Raw genomic sequence first — 15,103 nt, forward strand, 5'->3', positions numbered from 1 at the left:
AGTGGGTTTGCTCCAGGCTGCCTCTCTGCCATCCCAGCAGCCCTGAGAGCTCTGTGCTCTGGGCTGGGTTTTTTGGGGTGGGTTTTTTCCTGTAAGGGATGGAATGGCAGCATTCCCAAGCACTGAGGACCAGGATGTGTGCTCCATGCTCTGGAGGGCAGCATGAGAGCACAGACCCTGCTCCCAGCTCACCCTGGGCCAGCTGTGCTGGCAGCTGGGCTGAGTTCCCCCTCAAAGGAACCCCACAAACAATCCCCCACACCCACCATGGGTGCTCAGGGGACCAGCACACTCTGGAGCAAACCCAAAAAGCAACCAAAGCCACAACAGAACACACCCTGGTCTATCTTTCTGTACAAGCTCAGGGAGCACATTTAGTCCTCCCCAGAGCCTGAAGTGTCAGCAATGCAGTGACAATTCCACACTTCTCCCATCCCTGGACACTCAGTGCTGAGCAGGCACTTGCAGAGCAGAGCAGACAGTGAAAGCCCCAGGAGGAGGTGAAGCCCCAGGTGCTGCTCAGCAGAGCACTCTGAGGAGAGCAAACACACACCTGAAACTCTGACTGGTGTTTCAGTGCTTTCCCCTGGCTCACAAAAGTGCTGACTGGATACCATTTGAACCAGGAACTGAACACAAAACTGAGCATGAAAATTCTCTTTGCTCCGTGTCCAAACATTCTCATTAACATGAAGACCTTCCTCATCCTGACCAACTTTTGACTTCAGTGACCTAATGGAAACACTGCCTTCACAAAGCACTGAGAATGCCCCAAAAGAGTGGTTAGCAAGGTTTTTGTGGGTACTTGTTTTTCAGTTTGCCACCTTCCTTTTAATTCTTAATTTATTTAAAGTTTATGAGTTCACAGATGACAAAGCACAGCCACTGAGGTTGGTGACAGGCTTGTTAATAAGCCATGAAAACACAAAATGAGTTGACCAAGTCACCCCAGACAGCAATTCCCTCCTGTCAGAGCAAGATGCTTCCCCCTTTTACAGCAGCACAGCCTTCCTGGAGCTCTCCATGGCCAGGAATTCTGCACTCACTTTTCCACAGGGAGTTCAGGCTCGAACTGTCCCCATTTTTTACAGGGAAACTATAAACTTTAAATATTTTTTGTTTACTATCTGTGATCTTATTTGCCCCAACACTTATTGTAATATTTTGTTTCAGGTTTTTTTGGGAGGAGTTTGAGAAGTTTGTTTTGGGTTTTGTTTTAAGTTCTCCGCACACAAACTTCTGAGTTCCACATGGCTCTGGCAGGAGGGAAAAAGGGACATTTAGGAAAGGTATTTCTACAGCTACTATTGAGCTCCAGGAGAAGTCAGAGATAAAAGCTTTACTCACCTACTATCTGTCCTCTGACAGTGTCGTTGTCATTTGGCCCAAGCTTGCACAGATCCAACCTCTGGTCTGCAAAGGAGGGACACAGAGTGGACATCAGACAATGCAACACCACCACAAGCTACCAAAGCACCTGGAGCACAAAATCCAGCAAAACCCCAACTAGCTGTCACTCTCCAAAAGCCTGTGCATGCCAGCCTGGTGTGGAAGGGAGGACCCAACCTTGGCTTACTTACACCCAGTGTCCTTAAGGCGGTTGATGGCGTTGGAGAGGAGCCTCACACAGCCCAGAAAACCTGCACCCTGCTTTTTGTGGATCTTCTTGTGATTCCACACGCTGATTGTGATGGAATCTGACTTCCCAATGTACCTGCAACACGGGGGAGAACAGCACTGTGAGTGGCACCTCCTGAAGGCTGTGATGATGCTCCAGAGACCACCCTGGAAGGGGGAATTATCCACACCAAAAATGTCACACATGGCAAGAGACAGCAAGTCACCTGCAGGAGGATGTGCCCTGTGCCCTCCAGTGTTGGCCTGTCCTGTGGAGCAGCTCCCTGGACACAGGGCAGCCCCAAGGCCTGACCCTGGCAGGGGCACTCGGGGGGCACAGCCTGGGGGCTCCCACAGCAGCAGGACGGGCTGGGCCCTGCCCACAGCGACCCAAGCGGCTCCAAACATGCTCAGCACCACACCCAGCTCAGCCCCAGCACAGGGCATGGAGATGGTCCTGCAGCAGGGCCTGGGGCAGGGGGAGCAGGGACAGCACCCAGGCAGGGACACAGCACCCTCTGCAGCACCCCAGCATCCTCCTGCAGCACCCCAGCATCCTCCTGGAGCATCCCAGGATCACCCCAGCACCCTCTGCAGCACCCCAGCATCCTCCTGCAGCACCCCAGGATCCTGTGCAGCCCCTCAGTACCCACTGCAGCACCCCAGCATCCTCCTGCAGCACCCCAGCATTACTGCAGCACCCCAGAATCCCCCCAGCACCCTCTGCAGCACTTCAGCACCCTCTGCAGCATCCCAGGATCACTCCAGCACCCTCTGCAACACCCCAGCACCCTCTGCAGCACCCCAGAATCCTCCTGCAGCATCCTAGGATCACCCCAGCACCCACTGCAGCACCCCAGGATCCTGTGCAGCCCCTCAGTACCCACTGCAGTACCCCAGCATCCTCCTGCAGCAGCTCAGCACCCTGTCCAGCACCTGAGCTGCTGCTCCAGCCCCAGGACAGCAAGCCCCCTCCCCTGGAGCCCTCCCAAGCACCAGGGGCCACCCAGGGCACACCTGGTGACACACCTGCAGCCACCAAAGCTTTGGGGGCCATTCAGTGCCAGGGCTGTGTGTCTGGGCCATGCCCCAGCCCGTGCCAAGGGTGCCCCAGCCCTGCAGCTTTGCTGTGCCCCGTGCCCCAGCCCTGCTCCCACGGGACTGGCTCCTCACAGCATTCCCACGGCCAGGCTGGGCCAGACCTGCATCTGCCCCTCTCTGGGAAAACCTGGACACTGTTTTATTTGTGCTTCTCTGTTTGAAGCTTTGTTCTTCAGAGGCAGCTACGCTGTGAGCTGGGTTTTGTTTTCCAAACTTCCAGAGGACAATTTCCAAACACTGCAGATAATCAGCAATGGCCAATCCTGAATTATTAGAGTTGTTTCAAGCTGAGGGAAATGCATTTGTAACTATGGCTCAGATCCCAAGAACTGCTTGTAGCTCTCCCTTCCCAGACCACAAATTCTGGCCTCAGTTTAGTTCCAAGTGCTTTTTTTGCCTGTTTTTAAATTAAAAGTGATCAAACTCACTCACCCAACGTCTAAATGCATCTCCCCATTGACTGTGGCTTTACTGGCTTTAAAGCATCTTAATATTTTCAGAAGGATAGAAATGATACTGTCAAGGTTGGCAAACCAAATAATTGAACTAACTGGCATGGCTTAAAATTCCAGCTGTTTAACACTTCTCCCATTTTTCCTTTTCCAAAACAGCAGAACTTTGACAACTTCTTTTTCCCACCTGCAGAGATGGAGTGACCCCGGAAGACAGAAAAGCCTGAAGGTTTAAGATAACCTTTAAACAATAAAAACCCCCAAACAAAACACAAACTTCTTACAAAAAAAAAGGGTTTCTTTGAATAGCAAACTGCTTGTATAATATGTCAGACTTTGGCCTCACAACCTTGACAATGCCAGCTTTGCAGGAGGGCAGGAGATGAGGATGGGCATTACGTGCACAGCCTACAATGCTTCAAATAAATTCTGATGAGAACAAATCAGGTGCACTTAAAAACAAAGACTTATCATGACCTGGCTCGAATGTTCCAGTTTTCCTTGTTGCTTTAAAAAAGTCAAAGGTAGATGGTTAAACACAGTTTCACAACAGAGCAGTTTGAATAATATGCAGAACAGCTGAACACACAACACAGTTCCCAAGAATTCCTCTTGCAGGGGGAGGTTCCCATGGGATGCAGAGGTGCCACCCACACCACTCCACCTCCTGCCATCCCCTCCTCTGATTCTGGCACCCAAAACCTGGTTGGTTCACACATTTAAAGGAAATAAGCCACCCAAGCTGCATTTTCCAAATAAAAAGGTCTTTTTGTTTTATATAAAGGAGGAAAAGAAATAGTTAAGAATAGTTAAAGAAACAGCCAACTTCCAGTTGGCTTTACAGCAAAATAATCTGAATTTCTGCATAATTTCAGGCATGAAAATCCATGGCTGCATTTAGAGAGTGACAGTAGGACAGGCTGACATTTCCAGTTCATTTGGTGGATGAGTTACATTTGTTTTACATCATCTGGCAATAAAGCCCCAGCATAAGAGCCTGAGCTCAGAATCTGATTTCTTATTGAAAAAGAACATTCCAAGAAATAAAGTGCAACAAACCACACCAGGAACAAAACCCACACCCCCTCATTTTGTTGGATGACTCTCTCTTCCTCCTCATAATTAAAGTTCTTGGAGCTTAGTTTCCTTTTTTCCCCTCTGTCCTACCAGCAATAACTATTTCACAGCTTTAGTGCTTCAACAGGGATAACAGGGGTAGTATTACTGAAGTGGAAACACAGAAATTCAACTTCCACAGACATTTTGTTAACTTCCATGTTTTCTGACTCTAAAATCAGGGCTCTGGGTAAGAACTGCACATTCAGAAATTATAATTTCCCTGCTCTGCACTTCTGCTTCTAAAAAAACAAATCAAGTCCATGCCATATTGGAAGCACCTACAATGCTGGAATAAAATTTAAAACACAGGGATAATTGTTACTTTGCCCACACAGGATTCTCTTTGCCAAGGTGGTGCTTCCTCCTGAGCCAATGCCCACTCAGGAAGGTTTGGGATGAAGTGACTTTATCCCCATGGCATTGTATCCTCTTTCCCTGGAGAGTTCAGCTCCCTGGAGAAGAGGGGAATGAGGAAAGCTCCTCCTCACCACAGGCCAGACTGACACCCTCCAGCAAGGGAGAGAAATGCACCATCCAGAGGGATGAACCAGGTCTGGAAGGCAGGAATTCCCTCTTTCTAACCCATCCCAATTTCTTCTCTTTCCCTTTACCCTTCTCTCTGGCAGCACCTGATGGGTGTTGGAGCCTCTGGGATGGTCACAGGACCTGCCAGAGGCAAAGGCAAAGCTGTGTGAGGGCTCCTTAGGAGTCTAATCTGGGCTGGCATTGTCCAACCAAATGTATAGAATCATGGAATCAGTTGGGTTGGAAGAGACCTCTGAGATCATCAACCCTTGATCCAACCCCACTGTGATCACCAGCCCAGGGCACTCTGTGCCCTGGGCTGGTGATCACAGTAGGGTTGGATCAAGACATGTTGGATCAAGACATGTTGGATTCTCTGTCCCTGGAGGTGTTTCAGAGGACACTCAGTGCCACATCCAGTCCCTTCTCCAGCCTCGTTGCTCTTCTCTGGCCCCGCTCCAGCCCCTCAATCTCTTTCCTGACCTGAGGGGCCCAGAACTGAACACAACACTCAAGGTGTGGCCTCACCAGCACAGAGTCCAGGGCCTGCTGGCCACGCTGGTTTTGATACTAGACCAGTCTCCAAACGTGTTAAGTTTGGTTGTTGGAAAGCTTTGAGGAAAGGCCTGAACACAAGAGGGAAAACACAAACAGGCCTGGAAATGCAGGAGGGGAACACATCCAGGGCAAGGATGGTATTTCACTGACATTAAACTACATCCAGACAGCAAATCCTTGGCAGTTTCTGTTTGGAAAGCCTCCCAGATTCCCCTCCACACACCCAGCCAGGTTGAAGAATCCAAGCAAGTCATTGAACCACTTCCTTTCACACTCAGAGCTGAATTAAGAACCACATAAGGCAAAAGCCATCCCTTTTGTATTCACAGAATCCCAGACTGTTCTGAGCTGGAAGGGACCCACAAGGATCAGCGAGTCCAACTCTCAAGTCAGTGGCCCACAGAGGGGATTGAACCCATGACCTTGGCATTGTTACAGCCAAGTTTGAACCAACTGAGCTAATTATACAACAGAGTATCTGTTATGCTGACTCACATTAGCAAGTCACAGAACTCCCTTGGAATCAGCAGCTTAATTCAGATATTACTGCACAAATGCATCACAACTGTGCCATCTGCATGTGCCATTACATGATACACAATTAGCAGCAGAGTTAATCTGCTCTCACATTCCAGGCTGGGGACACTTCCATCAGCCCAACACACTGGCAGGGACTGGCATTCCATGCCATGCTGTGTTTTTATGGAAAACATCCCAAAACTCTGCTCTTTTGAAAGGGTGAGGAGAAAGACTCGAGTCCTCAGTCTCAGCTTTGCCATCAGGTGCTTTGCAGCAGGATGGTCATTACTCCTTTTTTGGCCCCCAAAACCAAAGGTTAATTATCTGCATATCTGGTGCAGATGAAAAGCTGAGACTTGACACAGGTGACCTTAATTTAAAAGCCAGGCAAGTTGTATCAAAGCTCTTTCACTGCTGTTTCAAACAGGAACTGAAGTCTGTGTGACTGACATTTATAAATGGAAATACATTTGCACAGAGAGAAGAGTAACAGGCAAGACTATCAAAGGGGTTAAATGATTGTGAAGGAAATTCAGAGGGGGAGAGGATTATTTTCAAATTACAAGGCCTGACATAACAGTAACTTTTACTGTGCATTAGAAATGCTGGATGTATTTCTGTCATCAGGGAATTCAACAGCCACAATCAAGAAAAACAGTTTTCCCTACATGACAAGGAATTTATATTGGAAATAATACACTAATTAAACAAAATCTGCTTTTTAAAGGGATCTTCTTCCCCAAACAAGAAAAAAAACACCATCCACAAAAGAATATTTCACACAGGTCTGAATTCCTTCAGACAATCCAGAGCTAAGGAAAAAGCCCTGATCTTGGAGAGGACATGGAAGGGCAGAGGTCTGAAAGCTCCATTCTATATAAATCAGTATTTTAATAACATTAAAAAGATCAAATCAACTTAAAATTCTTTAAATATAAAGAATTTTGTGAATCTAAAGAGCCAGGCCTTTTACATGAACTTATAACTTGTTCTGTATCAATTTTTCTAATGAATATGAATTACAGTCTCACAAGCAGAACCTGAACTTGGACTGAGCCTGGATAACAACACACTGTTACTCCACTGAACTGCCAGGGATATTTTAAGAGCAATGAGAATGTTCTGTATCCTGCACTAACACATCTTGAACAGTGACTTCACATATTTAGTCCTGGACATTCAAATAAAGAGCAGATCAAGACAGGACTTTAACCCAGGCCTTCCACACTCTGCTGTGAGACCCATCAAGCTGCTTCTCTTCACTGGGAAAAAAGGAGACAAGAAATCCTCTGTGTACAAACACTTGACCTGCTGTAGGTTTGGTGGTGGCCAAAGCTCAAACAAATGTGCTCAAACAGTTTCTAATAATACAGGACAGGGAATGGAGCCCTGGGAAAAGAGTCAGAGATCAGAACAGGAGAACACAAGGATATAAAACAGCTCATTCTCTTCCTCATCTTCCACCCAAGAGAAAGGAGAATAAAAGAATAAAAGACAGGGAAAATAAAGCACCCATGAACACAGAGACCTACATAAAAATAAAAGCTTTAATAACTTATATTACACAGAATATTCTATGCTTTAGAAAGGCAGAGGAGAACCATGCCCATGCCACACTGATTGCATTGCTCCAAAGCACCTAAAGGTGCTGCAGTGATGGGAACAGCTCCCCCTGAGCAGGAGATTTGGGACAGAGAGGGACAGGAAGGAGAGCAAAGTGACCCAAAGGCACACAGAGAAAAGGACATTTCAGCACCACAACAGACAAGATGAGCATGGAGGAGAAGGGAATCCTGTCAGTGACTTGCTGGGTTGCACAGAAGAGTTCACAGGACAGACCCCAGTGCTGTGGGGCAGGGAAGGCACTGCAGACACAGCCCAGGGACAGCAGGGACAGTAGGGCAGTGCCCAGCTCTGCATGAGCAAGGGCAGTTCTGGTCCATGTGCCCTTCACTGACCCACCTGGGGCACTCCCAGACCCTCCAGGGACAGTGTTGGAACACCTGACAGTGCCTGGGGACTGGGGAGATTTCACTTCAAACCTTTGGGTATCACAGTTACCACCTACAGGTCATAATGCTGGTTCCATTTGGGGTCAAGGGTGTTCTTCACAGTATCTGTAGAATGGCACTGGCCAGATCCATCCACCACAACCTTGGCAAAGGGATCGGGGAGTCCTAGGAGGAGGAACAGAAAAAGAACCTGGCAAATGGTTCAGGCTGCCCTGGAGACCTGCCCCACTGCACAGTTCACTTCTTCAGCTCTTAGTTGAAGTTGCCTTTTGTTCCAAGTTGCCTTTTGTTCATAAATGAGCCATATTTAATGAATGGGAATAACTTGACATATCAAGCACAGGAAATGGCAAATTAGCATTTTATTTCACTGATATGGACCAAGAAAAAGTTGTCTAAGTTCAACACACTGAGGGAAAAAAATCTGAACACTCTAATCTTCCTAGTCAGGTAAATTAGCAATTTATTTCACTGATAGGGACCAAGAAGAAGTTGTGTAAGTTAAACACATTGAGGGGAAAAATCTGAACACCCTAATTTCCCTAACTGGATAAATTACTAATTTATTTCACTGATATGGACCAAGAAAAAGTTGTAAAAATTAAACACACAGAGGGAAAAAAATCTGAACACTCTAATCTTCCCAGTCAGGTAAATTAGCAATTTATTTCACTGATAGGGACCAAGAAAGCTGGCTGGGCACAGGGTGGGTCAGGACGAGTGGCTGGAACACAGGTGGGACAAGGACAGGGCACTGGGCAGGGAGGGATCTGTGCCAGGGGCACCCCAGACCCACACCCTGAGCTGTCTGGGGGTTCTCAGGCACCACCAAACACCTGATGCAATCAGTGCAAAAAAAAAAAACACAGCAAGTTTTAGAAGTGTCACAAATCACAGCCTGGTCCCCTCTCCAAGTTCTCTCCAAAGACACCTGGAATTCCTCCTGCCCCAGGTAATCTCTGTGTGCACACACAGACAGTAACATTCCTTTCTGCCTCCTTCATCTGCTCCTCAGCACTTCTTTCAAAGCATTATTAAAATTAATTACAACATAATTCCAGAGCAGGTTGGTATTATGTGATTATTAATAACTAAGAAGCTCATCTGTTTGCTCCACAAAAAGTCCTTCCATTAAAAACATTTTAATAAATATGTGACACTAATTGAGAACATGGAACTTGCCTGAGTGGGGTGTATTTGTTTCCCACTCCCATAAAACCACAGTCAGAGTTTTAATTACTATTATGAACCTGAGGAGTGTCACCTTAGAAAAAATTAGAAGCCCTGAAATAAAACAGTGGGAAAACATCAAAGGTCCCACCCCTTTAATGCAAATATCTCAACACAGTGATCATGTACAAACACTGAGGCAGAGGCATAACATTTATTCATAATATTTATCCCACTATAAATGAATATATAGAACTTTAACAACTACTTACGGAAAAAATCCTTTTTCACCAGGTTTTTTGCACACAGTACTGCAAGAAAAACAGAAATACAGAATTAAGTTACTGATTGCCAACTTGAAGATAAAAAGTTCCTCTGCCTGTCCAGCATTCCAGAAAATCCTGCTCAAAATCAAACGGACATGAATGAGCTTCAGCATTTATATTGTTCCACAGAGCAGCAAGAGCTTCCCAGGCCAGAAAAAGGGAGCACTGATATCCTGCACGGTGATAAATAAAGGGGTTCACCTGACAAACACTGGGTGGAGCAGAGTAACTCCTAAGGCCAGAGCTTTGATGGTTCCAAAGATATCTTTTATTTGTAAAAGCTGATAATCGTTTCAGGCCTTTTTTGTTTTGTTTGGTGTAGAAGGGGAGGAACATTTGCATTTGTCAACTAAAAATCCCGAGGGGAAACCAATCTCCTATGAGAATAAATTTAAATAAACAAACAAATAAATAAAAGGCCAGAGGGGACAACTTTCATAGGAAGATGCCCAAGGCCTCTCCTCCCAAAGGGCAACACTGCTCAGCTCCACAGGCTTATCTGTTAGCACAGGTCTGACCAGCAGGAAACATCAGATTCCCCTGTGAAACATTAAAATGTGTGCTGATAACACAAAGGCATTCTTGGAGATGAATTCCCACAGCCAGCATTAAAAAAGAAAAATAGGGGAGGGGGAGAGAGATTTGGTTGGAGCTGATACTGCAGGAGGCTCCTCACTGCTCAGGTCCCTTTGGGTATTTTTCCTGTGAGGTCGCCAAAATTTATCCCTGCCAGGAAATGCAAAGACAGGAAAGTGCATCCAGAAATTGTCTCTCACAGACAGCACCTCAACCCAACCAAAATCGGTCCTGCCTTCCCCCCAGAACATCCTCACACCCATCCTGAGTCCCTGATCCCTGCAGGGATGAGGCAGCACAGGAACAGACCCGGGCAGATTTCCACACCAGGGCACAGAAACACCACCCTGGACAGGCTAAATCGAGGGAAATAATGTTTACCCAACGAAATTAATGGAATTTTAAAGCATCACCCTGAATAGTCTAAATCAAGGGAAATAATGTTTTCCCAACGAAATTAATGGAATTTTAAAGCATCACCCTGAATAGTCTAAATCAAGGGAAATAATGTTTTCCCAATGAAATTAGTGGAATTTAAAAGCATAACTCTGAGCAGTCTGTATCAGTGGGATGAGTGTTTTCCCACATAAAGGTGTGGATTTCAGGGGAACTGTTTTCCCTGGAATTCAGCACTGTAAAATCCAGCTACAACCCTGCTCAGGTGGAAGGGGGTTTGATCCTCCAGGGAGTCACAGAACTATCCCCTCTCACTGACATTCCACAGGGAAGGGACACACAAGTTCCCAGAACTTCGATTCCAGGGGCTGCTAAAACAATACTGTTAACCTGGACAAAAACTTGCCTGGTGGCAGGTTGGGTTTTCTAAAGATGATAGAAGTAATAAACATAATTTCTCTGCATTCAAACAGAGTGGGAACCCTAAAGCAGAGCTCATTTAAAGGATTTCCACGCAGTAATTCCAGCCAGCAGTAGTAAAATACACTAGAGAGCCAAATGGTTTAGGCATTTCTGATACCTGGCACTTGAGCACGTGTAGAAACACTGTCAGTCACATCACCACTGACTCCACAAAACATTCCAATCAAGTCCTTGGGATGATGTAATACAAATCCACAGTTACTAAAGAATTCCATGTGCCCAGCAACTTAAAGTCTACTCTCTTCATACCATTGAGAACAACTTAAGTGTATTTAAAGGAACAGATAATGAGGCAAAGTTAGAGAACTGCCTTTGCAGCTCCTCAAGGTTTTATCACACCAGGAATATCCTCACCCACAGGTTATTGCACACCAGTGGTGGAAAGCTCCAAATGGTCCCTTCTAAATATCTAAAAAAGATGTGATTATTGCCACAATTTCACCCATTACAAGTAGTGGGAAGTGTCACATGAAGGCTTTAAATCAAATAGCTAAGTCAGAATTCACCTCCAGCACAGGGAGCCACTCAGGGTGCTCCTGAGACAAGAGAGGCCTGAGTAAGCTTTTGAGAGATGAATTCCAAGGTTCCCTAACTCCAAACACCCCTTTTCAGAACAAAGCAAGCCTGCCAGTGCAGTTTAACCCCAGCCCCACTTTATGAGATCAGGCACACAGACTAATAAGTGCTCCCCCAGCAATTAGCAGGAGTGACACACTCATTGTTGGCTGGAGATTCCCTCAGTAACCACATCCAAGGAAAGGCAGTGTCAGCCCGCTCTGCCTGGGTCAGGGACACACACCAGGAGATGCTGAGGGCCCTTCCATCAGCAACACCCTCTGGGCCAGGGACTGGCAGGTGAACAGGCCCAGGGCCCAGCTCAGCTCGGAGTGAAACAATCTCCTTCCACACACAGAGCTCTAATTAGCTCCAGGCTTTCTCCTTTGCACAACACTGCTGGGAAAAGCACTGGAGTTTCTGCCCCACTTTTCTAACAGTTTCAACACCACATTAAAACCCATTCTGAGCATTCTGATAACCAACTGATTGATAGTTCCTTGAGAATAAAAACTAAGGAAGTTTGGCTTCCTATGGATTTATGTTTTATGGTTGACTGAGGCTGTAGCTGAGGCTTTTCCCACCGGTCAGACAGACCCTCCTGTGCTCCAGGACCTCTGGCCAACAGCTCCTTCCCCTCACTGCAAGTCCCTGCCCGGGGGCTCCCCTTTGGTCCCTGCCCGGGGGCTCCCCTGGGGCTCCCCTTTGGTTCCTGCCCGGGGGCTCCCCTGGGGCTCCTCTCTGGTCCCTGCCCGGGGCTCCTCTCTGGTCCCTGCCCGGGGGCTCCCCTTTGGTCCCTGCCCGGGGGCTCCCCTGGGGCTCCCCTTTGGTTCCTGCCCGGGGGCTCCCCTGGGGCTCCTCTCTGGTCCCTGCCCGGGGCTCCTCTCTGGTCCCTGCCCGGGGGCTCCCCTTTGGTCCCTGCCCGGGGGCTCCCCTGGGGCTCCCCTTTGGTTCCTGCCCGGGGCTCCTCTCTGGTCCCTGCCCGGGGCTCCTCTCTGGTCCCTGCCCGGGGCTCCTCTCTGGTCCCTGCCCGGGGGCTCCCCTTTGGTCCCTGCCTGGGGCTCCCCTTTGGTCCCTGCCTGGGGCTCCCCTGGGGCTCCTCTCTGGTCCCTGCCCGGGGCTCCCCTTTGGTCCCTGCCCGGGGGCTCCCCTGGGGCTCCTCTCTGGTCCCTGCCCGGGGGCTCCTCTTTATGACTGTGATTCTCACAAAACTCTTGGGAGTTAATTATCTTGGAGTCCTCCATACTACGTTTCCTTTGAGCTAAAAATCCATGAAGAACCACGGGGGGATTTGTTTCCATGGACAAAGCCAAGTTCAGGTGCTGGAGGTTCTGGACCCACCCCAGTCATTACCAGACCCACCAGTGGGTCCTCCAGAGGCACAAGGGCACTGCAGAAGGTTATTTGTTACTGGTATGTGCTTGTTTGAAGGCACCTTGAATTGCAATTCTGTTAAACCAAAAAGCTAAGCTATTTGAACTTGCACTGGAACCAGAACACAAAGCAAGGGCTGGATGTGCTGACAGTGGCCTGGGAATAAAGCAGGGGTGGTTGTGTCCTCAGTGCATCACCCAGTGGCACCCATGGCTCGTAGCACACATCTGCAGATAAAGCATTTCCTGCAGAGTGCAGTGAGTCAGGGGATAGTTATGGTTTGTGTTTATGACAGACTTCCTGGGGAGTCTGCAGACAGGAGAACATTCATATTCCAACATGAAGGAACAACACACACGTGCCAAGACAAACAGCACATCACTTTTACATGCTATACATACACTAAATGTATTTTATCATGCTTTATGATCTCATTCTAACATGTGTTACTCAGGTCAGCTCGCAGGAACTTGAAGAGAGCATAATATTCTAAGGCACCCACTCTCCTCCTATGACAGCTTTGCTACAAAACACTCAAAAATAGGAATTAAGTGAATCAGGTTTGCCAATTTCCTTTTCCTGATTTATTACTCCAGTGACTGACAAAGAATGTTTTACTGAACAGTTATTTAACTATTGCAAGTAAATGCAAAATACTTCACATCCCCAAACTCCTGCAATCCATGTGTTAGCTATTAAAATTTACATGTAATAATAGAAGGGTGAATAATTGGTTAAACCAACATCAAAACTGAAAGGAACTATGACTGTTGAAAAGGTGAATTTTATAAAGATAAAATATCTAAGTTTCTGAACTCTTCTTACTCTTCTTGAAGAGCTCATTACAACTGCTTTTTACTTTGGAATCATTTTTACAGAAATTCAGACTCTTAATGACATCAAGCTGTTGTTATGGGAGGCATCCTGTGTTACATATTTGATGTAAGTATTAAAAAGTATGTTTGTCTCAGAGCAGTGAGTGCCTCAGGAGCACCATGCCCCTGATTTATGACAAATGCTGAGGTTTAAGGGTGGTGGCACCAGCAGCACAAGGCAGGGGCACCTCAGGGGCACCCCAGAAATATATTGGGTTAAAACTCCTGTCTTAAAAAATAACATTGCTCAAGCCACCTTGAGTAAATAATTTTTAATGTGTGTGTATTTGAGACACTGAGTGAAAGGTAATGGGCAGACAGGTAAGAGAAAACCCAAAGGAATCCTAAATATCCATGAAGTGAGCACAGAGCTCACACCACCAACACACTCACAGGTGGGAGCCCCATCCCAGCTCAGCCTTCCCCAGGAACCAGCACTGTGGGACAGCCCCGAGGGCCAGGGGAGGAAAGGACTGGCTCCAAAACTAAGATTATGGTACTAATCATCTGGCTTTTCACGTGTCATCACCACAGAGGAACAAGCTCAGCCTCCTGAACCCAAGCAGCACTTCTAACATGGTGATTCCTGTTGGGTTTTCTGCCCCAAGTGCTCGTTCCAGCACAGACACAGCCCATGGCAGAGGGGGACAAGGCCAGGCTGCCTGTCAGTTTGCACCACAGCAGCTCATTGGGAGTCTCTCTGCCCCTACAGAAGCAGCACCTCTTAAGCAAAGCCCCCAGGCTGTGAGCAGAGCCCAGCTGTGTGCATGTTCTGGGCAGGGCACACGAGCAGTGCAGCGAGGCCCAGCTGCAGACACACAATGCTCTGCTGTTGCTCGTGTGTGTTGCACTGATAATGAATGGCCGTCTATGCTTTAATCTGAATAAAGCTCCCAACTGCTCTGCCTCTCCTTGCCAAAAATTCCCCTTCCTCCTCCAGACTGTGGTTGCATTCCAATTACACTGCTGATTGGAATGAGCCTGCTGGGGGAGGAGGGAAAGGCCAGGGAAGGCTCTCACACCCCTCTGACGTGCCCTGGGACCCCGAGATCCCCCTGGGGAGGAACCTGGGGCTGACTCCACGTGCTGCCCCACCACGTGCTGCACAAACCCCTTCATAAACTCACGACCTTCTGTCAGGAGAGCACCAGTGACAGGCACACAGGGCACAGGCTCCACAGGGTGGCTCAGCACTCCAAACGTTTCTGACTAATTCCTTTGGGTTTCTTCCATTGCTGGCACACTCCAGAGAAACTTTTATTCTTCTGCTTGCACTCCCTCCCTGGACCTGCCTGAATTCCCACATGGGAAGACAGAAAACAGGAGGTCTTCAACTCTTCCTGGAACAAAGAGCTGTAAATAACACCATGAGGATTTGCAAATCCAGCTGTTGAGGTAATAACTCCCTCCATTAAGGTTTTGAAATAAAATTCTTTATCCCAACT

General features: G+C 47.5%; 1 protein-coding gene across 2 annotated transcripts in view; it reads right to left on the reverse strand.

Annotated features, from left to right (window-relative positions):
• SMURF2 (SMAD specific E3 ubiquitin protein ligase 2) overlaps positions 1-15,103 on the reverse strand; it is a 60,545-nt gene that overhangs the window by 22,106 nt on the left and 23,336 nt on the right. Inside the window, exons 2-5 of one of the 2 annotated variants that reach the window (XM_071573903.1) lie at positions 9,346-9,384; positions 7,960-8,068; positions 1,581-1,714; positions 1,348-1,413 (exon numbers count right to left, since the gene is read on the reverse strand). In XM_071573903.1, the coding sequence (XP_071430004.1) occupies positions 1,348-1,413; positions 1,581-1,714; positions 7,960-8,068; positions 9,346-9,384 (348 nt within the window). Of the gene's footprint in view, positions 1-1,347; positions 1,414-1,580; positions 5,046-7,959; positions 8,069-9,345; positions 9,385-15,103 lie in introns of those variants that run through there. The other variant, XM_071573902.1, reaches the window with a different exon arrangement.

Source organism: Pithys albifrons, chromosome 19, assembly GCF_047495875.1.
Source record: "Pithys albifrons albifrons isolate INPA30051 chromosome 19, PitAlb_v1, whole genome shotgun sequence".
In the NCBI taxonomy this organism is placed as follows: domain Eukaryota; kingdom Metazoa; phylum Chordata; class Aves; order Passeriformes; family Thamnophilidae; genus Pithys; species Pithys albifrons.